The sequence below is a fragment of the Brachyistius frenatus genome, unplaced genomic scaffold (genome assembly GCF_029030835.1).
Source record: "Brachyistius frenatus isolate BFR_SWC_R1_liver_20210118 unplaced genomic scaffold, ASM2903083v1 Contig_52, whole genome shotgun sequence".
NCBI classification, from domain to species: Eukaryota; Metazoa; Chordata; class Actinopteri; family Embiotocidae; genus Brachyistius; species Brachyistius frenatus.
In genome coordinates, this window is record NW_027210651.1 from 2,395,602 (window position 1) to 2,406,532 (window position 10,931).

At 39.2% G+C, this 10,931-nt stretch overlaps 1 protein-coding gene across 1 annotated transcript; it reads left to right on the top strand.

Moving 5' to 3' along the window:
* Positions 1-659: 659 nt before the first annotated feature.
* efcab7 (EF-hand calcium binding domain 7) lies at positions 660-10,931 on the top strand. Its single transcript, XM_069704780.1, has 13 exons — positions 660-837; positions 1,310-1,521; positions 1,829-1,915; positions 2,418-2,619; positions 4,429-4,550; positions 6,919-7,060; positions 7,675-7,784; positions 7,936-8,099; positions 8,217-8,350; positions 8,453-8,601; positions 8,787-8,996; positions 9,706-9,813; positions 10,009-10,931. The coding sequence occupies exons 1-13, from the start codon at positions 708-710 to the stop codon at positions 10,087-10,089; spliced, it is 1,851 nt and encodes a 616-aa protein (XP_069560881.1). The 5' UTR covers positions 660-707; the 3' UTR covers positions 10,090-10,931.

Consider the following 10,931-nt stretch of genomic DNA (forward strand, 5'->3'; position numbering starts at 1 on the left):
ACCTCTACAAATTTAGATGGGAAACAACAATACCAACAAAATATAGTACTTTTATAACGTTATTGAGGTCTGACACAATATATATATATATATATATATATATATATCGGACATTCAGTCAAAAGTCAAGAGTTTCAAATCTTTCAGGAAGGCCTCAATCTGTGCCTCGCAAACAGTGCTAAAAGTTAAAAATGAGTATTTCTGAAGTAAGTTAGACTTCAAGTTTTAATAGTAACCATGGAAGTCGCTTTAGTAATAAATACAACAGATGTAATAGATACAGGAAACAATACTCACGGCATTTTTTTGTTTTTAGTTCAAAAGTGTCGCAGACTCCAGAAATTTGTTTGCTGCCAGCTTCGAAACTGGCGCCTTTGCTACATTCAAACAGTTCGTGCGAAACACGTTACCGTCATATATTAAGTTCCGGATATATCTTTATTATGAAAAATGACAAAACCGACAAGTCAGCCACTTTTTGTCAAAATCTATTTGTATTTTACTTGTTACGTTTATTTGTTAAATCCCCTTTGTGGGACCAATACAGCTGAATGTTAGTTTTAATAGCAATCGGAGCGTTTAAAAGTTTGTTTCGTCCGTGTTCTTTTCGACGCGCACCGTTGAGTTTTTGTTTACATAGCAACAGGCAGGAGATAGCATAGTGTGTGGCAAATGCCACAGCTCGACTGCGGGTCGAGCCTCCAAAGATGTCTTTTCGGGAGTCACCTCGTCCATCAGATGAGGAAGAGGCTTTCTACATGCAGTGCAGAGCTGCGTATCTAGCTGTGTTCAGATCTAGTTTGACAAACATCGCTTCGAAACAGCAGTTATGTCGTGGTAAGATGTAAAATGGCTTGCTAATTTGTTAGCGAGCCAGCTGTCAGGACCACCTTGTCAACTTACAGGAAAGATGCAACTGAAACACCCATTTATTCTCGTGTTTTTATTATAACATAAGTGTGTGGGGAGGATGGGGAGTAAATACAAATCTACATAGACAGTGCATGAAGTGGCCATTATATACATGATGTATTTTATAAAATTGTACTAATTTCTTCTTAATTCAGCTTTGGAGATTTTAATTATAGGAAGAAAAAAAAAAAATCTGGCTTCCCCGATAGAAAAGGCTATAAAATACCTTGAACTCGATGTTGAGTTGTTTACTGTAGTTGTTCCCGGTGTGGTATTCATTTGTACATGTCATTTAGACTCCTTGTGCTACGTTGCCTGATATCATCTTCCTTTGCTGCTTGTAAATTTGACGTTGTTTTTTGTTGTTGTTGTTTTTTTTCTCATTCATCCCATTCAGTTCTCCAGCAGGCAGGTAGCAATCCGTCCCACGCCACGCTCAATAAGTACTGGACTACCAGAACATCTAAACTGAACTTTGATGACTTCTGTGAAATTCTCAAACGTGAGAAGAAAACCGAAGAAACTGAGCTGATGAGAGCTTTCAAAAAGATGGATGCGAACCGTGACGGCTACATCACTCACAGTGAACTGGAGAAGGCCCTAACGACTGTGAGTAAAACATTTTGTATTTGACATATTTGCAACAACATGGCTATTATTTGCTTTTTGTTTTATACTTTAATTTTCATATTCTACTTTTGGCACGTTTTATTTTTGAGTAAACATTTTGCTTTGGTAGTATTATCAGCCTGCATACGTTTTACAGCAGCTGTGGCTGCACTAATTTGCAGTATTACAGATGTAATTTGCCTGAAAAGGAAATAATTAAAACTAGTGAATGGCTCATGTTGAAACAAAGTCGATATTTTTGTTGTGATATTTTCTTGAATTAAAGGCAACATGTTTATTCTTCCAGAGAGGAGAGAAAATGACAACTGAGGAGGTGAAGACTATTTTCTCATTAGCCGACATCAACAAGGATGACAAACTGGATTATGCAGAAGTAAGTTCAAACAAGTATGTGAAGAAGTGACTTGATCCTGTTACCACTTTGCAGTACATCACGGTACAGGTTTACATTCAACCTGTTTTATCAGCTAAGATAATCACTACTTTAGTGCAGCCTGCTATCACAAACTCTGAGTAGAAAAACCTTTGGAAGGGATGAGGGTAAAATTATACCTCCAATAAAAAAAAATTATGGCAGCTGAAGTCTTCCAACCTCAATATTACTTGCTATAAATTCAAGTGCAGCACAGTTAAGGTTACAATATCTTTTCTTATGTTTCATTTGTTCAGAACATGAATGCACAACACAAATTGGCACAGACAATTCAGTAGTGCAAAAGAAAACAACTGTTTATCTTTCCCATGTTTGCTCCAAAGCTGTCTTCATTAAATGTCTTACGCTCAACATTTTCTCTATCCAGAATGCGAGCATTTACTCCCCTCTTTGTGGCCTCAAAATATTGCTCATGTATCATCTGCTTTTCTGTTTCCGTCAGTTCTGCAGATTGCTTGTGTCTACAGCAGAGCAGTGTCAAACGGCTGCTTTGGAGAGGCTCGAGGCTGATGCCAAGCTGAAGAGACAGAACTTTGGCAGTCAATCATACAGCCCTCCAAAGAGCTCAGCGTCATCAGCATCATCAACAGCAGCACAAGTGGCAGCGACTCAACGGGTAGAATCAGACACGGCGCTCAAGAAAGGTGCGACATGCGGCTACCTGGAAATATCTCCCGTAAAGGAAAAATATCTGAATGTTAGCAGTCAAGTAAAAAAAAAAAAAAAGTTTGTGCGGCAGTAACTAAACGTCCAAAGTAGCAGCCTATGTTAGCTACAGCAGGTTCACTCCAGTCTTATATTTAGATGCACACCCATACACTGCTTGCCCCAATACGCCTCACCGATTAGTTTTGATGAATAAATAATAGCTCTGTTATTGATCGATTTTTCACTCCCCCTATGACAAATCACCTCATTAAGACAGACCATACATCATAATAGCCACACAATTAGGGCAGCTTGTTTGGAGGGAGGAGACTCGAAAGTGTTTTGATTTGGGTAATCATTTCTGCCATCAGGAGATTGACAAAAGCTCTCTGCACCCTTTAGAAAAATGCTGCCTTCCAACTATCACGTTAGACTTAGAGATCCAGATATTTTTGTAGCATCTGGTTTTCGTACCAGACATGAAGAGCATGTACCTCATCGATAATTTATCTTTTCAAAAGTGAACGTAAAACAACACTTTTTTACCCAAGAATCACTGAGTTGAAGAAAGTAGAGCTGAACTGAGATCCAGGATGAGCGAGCCAGGGACAGGATCGTGGTGGGAAGATAGATGGGGTTGATTTAAGTGGTCAGTCCATGTTCATGTTATTGATTTGGAGGATTCCACCACTTCTCACTGGGGAGATGATGAGGGATTAGAGAGGAGGCCCAGTCGACCACCACTGCAAAAACAAATGAGCTCCCCCAGATAGTAGTCGGGATTATCACATTATTGTGCCTCTCCCATGTATTGATTTACACCCGTTACATTTTAACAAGGCTCTGACACAAGATGCTACGTGGTTGCACATGTTGAATGGGTTATTCTTGGAACTCAAAAACAGTTTTGACTGCTCATTTGGTCGTAGATTTTTCAGTATAAACCTCCCTGAGAAATAACTGTACTGAAAAATGGGGAATTTTGACTGATTTTTCAATAATCACAAGAATTGAGAAGAGTAATTATGTGTTTAGAGTTTCTACCATTGTGTCTCTCTGATCATTTCCAGCACCAGAGAACAACTAGTGCTGAAACATGACTCCAACGTTCAATATATGCTCACACTGAAGCTTTTCATTGCATGTTTGTCCTCACAAAAGCGCCACAATTTGGTTCTCTAGATTAAAAGACTGATATAGATACAAAAATAGATCCATGACAAATACCATGACAGTGGCTCTATTTATTTCTATGCTACGGAAATTTGCTTACAAACCTATCACCTTATTTTGCATCTTGATTTCCCAGTCTTAGAAACAATCAGAGCCCTCATTAGTGAATTGATATTTTCTGGCTTCAATTAGTGTTCAAGGAAAAAAAATTGTGTGAGATAATGGATTTGGAAGGGTGGTGTTATGCCATTTGTGATTTAAAATGCCTCTATAATTAATTAAAGGGACCTTGAACTTGAGATAACCCAAATGTGAAAGTAGCCATGTTCACTTGTGCTTGGAAATGGACTTCTGAGAAGACAGATTACAGTGTCAATTATGTTGTTCACCTCATCTCTCTTTTGAAAGGTTGTTTACTGTTTGGAGAGAGGTAAGGGTGGCACTTAATCTGCCAGTATTTTGAGAGCATTGTTTCTGACTGGCGTGTGTGTGTGTGTGTGTGTGTGTGTGTGTGTGTGTGTGTGTGTGTGTGTGTGTGTGTGTGTGTGTGTGTGTGTGTGTGTGTGTGTGTGTGTGTGTGTGTGTGTGTGTGTGTGTGTGTGTGTGTGTGTGTGTGCGCGCGCGCTTCTTAGACAGCAGATCATCCTCTCGTCCCTCTTCGGCTCGCAGCAGACGGTCGTCCCTGTCGAATTCGATCACGGTGTCGTCCAGCTGCGCTAAAACGGGCAAAATCCCAGAGCCTCCAGGTTTACAGGTATATGATTATCAATATCCTTGCTGGTGGAATTTCCATTAGTTGATGAATTGAACTGACTAAATGTTTCAGCTGTAAATTATAAGGACATCCAGACTTGTGCATGTATATACATATGGTTTTCAGTCACCTATGAAACACACTTCTCTGAAAACCCCTAAACGAAGCAGTAACATCAGCACAGTTGTAAACTCGCAGTTCCCTTTTTAGTACCAGTTTGTTTATGTCTTAAGGGCATTCGATGATAGAAAAATAATTTAATTAGGAAATTTTAAATAATTCCATTACATCATTTACAATATATGCAACATGCTATATTATGAATTTCAAATATTTAATGTTCGCACCATCACTGTAAATCTCAGTATGTGAGGGACTCATTATAAAAGGGACCTTGCGGTCTCAGTGCTCGCCCAGTGTCTCTGTCGCGCTGTGTTTTTGATGGGAGAATTAAGCCCAGGGTGGATAGATATACACTGTATTGATCCCGCGGTCTTTGTTTTCACTCTTTTTGGCTTAACCTCGGCTGGTTTGCTTTACAGCGAGGGGGGAAAAAAAGTAAATAAATAAATAAACAAAGACAACAGCCCCCTGCTCCATCTCTCGGGTCCAAGCACCAGCATTGAGATTGGAAAGGGCCAGACATCATCGAGGTAAAAGAATGTGTGTCCAGAGATTACCTCTGAGGGAAGTTCAGCCTGCTATATTGGCTCCTGTATTGCCACAGGCTAATAATTGGGAGGTGGTGGGGGGATGGTGGGATCTGTTTTCTTTGTAACGGTCGGACTGTGAGTGTGTGTATCTGTGTGTGAGGATTATGGGATGCAAATATGTCCTCATGAACAGAAGCCTACGAAGTAAAGGTTATTCTTCCTTTCTGTCAACATTTGTCTGTATGTAGGTTAGAATGTAAGAAAATGGAAAGGATGCTGTTTGTGTGTGTTTGTGTTTGTGTGTGTGTGTGTGTGTGTACGTGTGCGTGTGCGTGTGCATGTGGTCTTGTTTGTGGCTGCTTTGGTGTCCCTCGACCCTCTGCGAAGCAGTAAATCAGGCAAGTGGCCGGAGCAGATGACAGCGGCTGTATTAGTCTGCAGGCTGACCCTCTCTCTACGGGGGCATTAATTCTGATGTCTTTAAGCAGTGGATGGGTGCCCATGGCATTTTCCCTCATTCAATATTGTCTGGACAAACCACTGAAGTGTTATGGTTTGATCTTTTATGCCTCTCACAGCCCAAGATAAATACTTTGAGAAAATGGCTTTTCTCTGAAGGAGTGACACGCTCCGTCTTTATGGTACTTTCTTTGTTTAACTTGGTGATTTATTTGTCCACTAAAAGGATATATAGTCTATTCCAGACCTGTTCGGCCCTCAACGTCCTCTTACTGTGTGTCCACACCAACTGTGTTTTCATTTAATGCGTCTCCAATGAGTGGAATGAAAACTTCCTTGTGTTGATGTTCCTGTTCAATTTCAAATTATTACCTCATTTCAGCTGTGCTGCCAGACAAAGGAACAACAAAATTTCAGGATGAGAGAAATATTAGAATGCATAAATATTGCCAAGGTAGCCTCTTGATAGTTTTGAATGACCGCTCGCCCAAGAATGAAAAGGCTGTATTTATCAAAGTTAAATGGACTCCAATTTGCCATATCAGGTCCAAGAGGGAGGTTTACTTCAGCCTGCAGCAGAACCACAGTGTGACACTTCTGCCCTCCTCTGGACCAGCATGTGTACGACATGTGTTTTCATGCTGCTGAGCTGACATAAACTGTGTTATAATAAATATTCCCCCTAAAGATTGGAGTGGTAATTATCACAATGGCAGTTTCTGTTTATCAAATGAGCTGCTTCACTGTTATGAGTGACTGCTTAATTCACTTTTTCATGCCAAAATATACTCCTCTGTCACAAGATCAATCCTCCTTTTAATAGCCACCGCAAATTAGTTTTGGTTTCTGTTGAGTGAATAAATGCATTTTGTTGTCAAACAGCAAAACTGTTGGTTGAGATTATGTCGGGATATAAAAGAGAGGCGACACATAACGAAACATCAGGATACACATAACCAAGTGAAGTATGCTGTATTAACTCCATTTTAATGGTATTAAATCAAAAATGACAGAAAATAGACAAACTGATTTTTTTTTTTTACTTTGGCAACATTGTTTTTGAAACTTTCGTACCAATAAAGCTCAATTAAATTAAGTTAAATTAAATTAATCTGAACCGAATCCAATCAAGTGAAATCATATTAACAACCACTGGGTTATTATTTATTATTTTCCTGGTTTATTAACCACATTATATCACTGTATAAATGTGATGGGACTGTTAAGTTAAGCAGAAATATTTTCCGTTGTTCCAGGATTGGCATCACAGTTATATGAAAGGATGCTTCTTTTTGGAGGACGATGGGAGTTTCAGCTCTCTGCAGTACCAGCTCCACGTGCCCCAGATGACCAACGTGTACCTGACCATCCAACCACTGAACCTCAGCAACAGAGCTGGTAGGTTTTCCGCTGTTATTAACTTTTGGGGGAAAAATGGATAACTTTGAAGGTGTTGGTGGACTTCATTACTTAAAAGTCTCATATTCTAATTACCTTGCTGCCCTATTGCTTCTCTGCTGTTTTAGTATACTAATTACACTGCAGTTTTATGGTTTTAAGGATGCTTTTTGCAAACACGTAACATAAATAAAAGCAGTTTTCAGATTACAAATCATAAACCATAAGACCACAAAGAAGACTGACTTCCTTTTTTGCCATTTCACTGTCTTTTACGTCATGTGGCATCAGGTCAGATTGTATTTCAGCTCAGTAGTGAACATTTGTGAAGAGGGTGCGTTTCAGTTCTTATGATTGGAGCATGCAGTAGCAGAGAGTAGGTTGTAGAAAGTCTTTACAGATTGTAAAGTTCCTTTGATCCTTTTTTTTACAATCAGAAAAAAGATTATGCGAACATACATTTAGCTTGTTTTTACTTTTCCCTAAAAATTTTAGTTTTATGTTTGTATTGCTCATGTGGTTTTGTTTGTGTTGCATAAACAAGTCTAAGAATGTATGCAGTACTAAAATGTCAAAATCTTACTGTATTCCTGTGATGTTGCTCTGTTTTTCAGACAGATCTTCATCGTGGATGACAGTGGACACAGCTCTGTTTGTCATGTCAGCTGGTGAAACAAAAGAGGACTCAACTTTAGTGTGTTTCACTGAGTCAAAAGACAAAGAAGTAGGTTTCTGTGTGTTTTCAGAGATGTTCATTTGTTTTAACAGCGTTTATAAAAGTTGAATACATTTCCGATACAATGAGGTTGACACTTATTTGTTCTGTGTACAAGGGTATGCTTTTAATTTACTTTGCTCCTCCTTTGTTTCTACAGAAGTATGTCTGGAAAGGAGAACTGAATGCTGGGACGTACCACCTGCTTCCCTTCACCAGTGGCTGTAGATTAAAGAAAAGGAGCAAAAAAAGCCTTTCGACTAAACCCGTGGAGTTGGTCTACACGACTGACACTGAAGAACTAGACCTTACTAGGGAGCTCAGGTGAGCCTGCCTCCGTCCGTCACCAGCTGTGGATCCAGGCTTTTGCTGGCTCTGTTGTTACCACAGGAGCTGAACGTCATCTTGACATTTCTCTGTGTTGTTCTGTTTTGGCCACAGGGAGGTGCTGTCTGACATCTTTGAGGTGATAGACCTGGATGGTAATGGCTTGCTCAGCCTGGAGGAGTACAACTTCTTTGAGCTGAGGACCAGTGGAGAGAAGTGTGACAAGGATGCCTGGGCGGTCTGCAAAGGTAATCATCACATGAAAGTTGTTCCCACAAAATTAACATGAAATATCAAAGTCAGAGGGAAGGGGTCCATTATGGCTCTCACTACTCTTTTTGTTGGAGCAGAAAACTTTGATATGAGGAAGAACCAGCTGACACGACAGGGGTTCATGGAGCTGAACCTGATGGAGGCCACAGAAAAAAATGGAGACCCTGCTGACCTCTGGCTCATCCTTGAAGCTATGGGCTATAACCGCATGCTGGAGCTAGTAGAGGTGCACATCTGATTTCACTCAAAACACATAAAAACATGCAGACTTCAGTCTTGATATGACATGGTATTATATAGTTTATACTTGACTTGACTGTACAGTACACAAACACACATTTACCAAGAAAAACACCTCCAGACTTGATCCTTACTAACCAATTGAATTCATCCTTCTTCCCCGTCTGCCAGGCTTGTCCATTCCAGATAGACGTGCACTGTGAAGGCGCTCAGCCATCCGTCCAGCCACTCATTTTAGACTCAGGGCCCAAGCTTCTGAACCAGGCTCTCCAGAGGTCCATCACAGCCAGGATAGGGGCCAAAGCACTGAGGGGGCATGACAATGTCTTCATTTACACCTACAGAGGAGAGCACCGGATTTCCTCCCTCATAGCCAACAAGGTGACTACCTGGCTGTGCTAGTAGTTTTGTTATGAAATTATGAAATCTTAAATGTGGCACAAGGTCAAACAGCATCATAGATCTAAAGCAGCCTCTACAGTTCAGCTGTATTGCAAAGAACAGGTGGTTGAATAATCCTGGTTAAATGTCATTATCAAGTTGCCCTGTATTCTAATAGCCACTAGGGGGAATGATAGTCTCACTTTGAATGAATGAGTACTGTATGTACATTATGTTATAAATCCATGCAGTGGTAGATGTAAAATATGTGAAAAATAACTGAAATATATTACCAATATTGTTATATATATGTTATACCTTTATATCTGATAAGGATAACATTCCCAACTCTTAGACGTGCTGTTTCAGTACAGTCAGCTGTACAGTCTACGGTTGGCTCCAGACCATTCAGTCTACTTGTAATTGATATGCAGCAGTGGTATCCATTCTCATAGCAACAAGAGGCACTTTGAAAGAATGAGCTGGTGATACAAAGGAACTACTGAGCAGAGGAAACAGTGCACCTGGTTATCATGAGAGTTTATAGGTTGATTTGCTTTTTATTGAAGTTATAAACGGCAGATTACCTCATGTTGCTCTATTCAATTTTACTGGCTATTGTTTTTGATTATGGAGCCCTGTCTGTCCTGTCAATCATACTCCCGAATTGCTTGTGAAAAAAACTTGACCGGTACGCTTTGTTTTGCAGTCTAACCAGAAAGTGACTGTCCATGTAAACAACGAGCAGAGCAGGAACTGCTCCAGCAGCAGAGGCATGACTGTGTTTGCTGTAGAAGTGCCAGCCAGGAATAAAATGGTAAGACACATTCTTAACAATGCTGTTACTTTATTATTATTATTATTATTATTCTATTATTATTAAAAAAGAAGAAAATAACAATCTTCAAATCTTTATATCCTTTTTTGTTTTTTTTTTACAAGTAAATGATTGATTTTAATGATTATGTGGTGTCTTGGATGTTAATACAAATATACATGTGCTTTCCACTAGGTGTGCCAACATGTCCTTCCCATCAGTGAGAAACAGGACTGGACCTACAACTGTGTGGAGACCATACTACCCAGCACATAGAACTGTTCTCCCAAAACAGACAGATGTTGTTTCCTTGTTACATTAGAAGTTAAGGGGCTAAATTTTATTCATCAGGGTTTTACATGTGGTAAATAAGGGACATCCTTTGTTATAAATCTACAGGCATCATGTTGTGAATGCAAAGTTGAAATGATTGTTACGTTAACTACCAAGTTTGAAATGGGCCATTGCAAAATCATTCCAATGTGTCTAGTTGTAACTGGTCTGTAATACTTTGTCAGAACTGAGACAGCTGATGGTTGCAAACTGCTTCGTCGGTCCCAACTGCAGGAAGTTGATAACCTTGTACAAACACACAAGGTTCAATTAATAATGGAGACAGTAATTCTTTTCTGTTTTGGTTTGATGGTATTGTTTTCCTTACATTGTTGCAGTTTCTTTTACTCTTCCTTGAATGTGCCTTTGTCACTTTAATAGATGTTGGATTAATATAGAGATTTTTTTTTATAGTATGCATTACCATATATACCGCATACATAGAAAGCCTAGATTATGCGCTAAATTGCCAAAATTACATTGACATGACAAATTAAAAATTCTTTTGGTTTTCATGTCACAATATACAGTTATGTAATCATTAGGGACACAAACTTTTTTTTAAATGTGCTTTTTATTTTCTTAACTTTGAAAATGATTCATTTGCTATACTCACCTCATGTAACAGTTGATGTAAATCAAGACTTTCAGTCAATATTGCTATCACAGGCTTACCTTGACTGATAACTTGTTGATTTATACTTTTGAATGATTCTGTTAATAATCATGCTTTACATCTGCATCTTGTTTCAATAGAAAATGGATAAAATAATGGAAGATGTTTT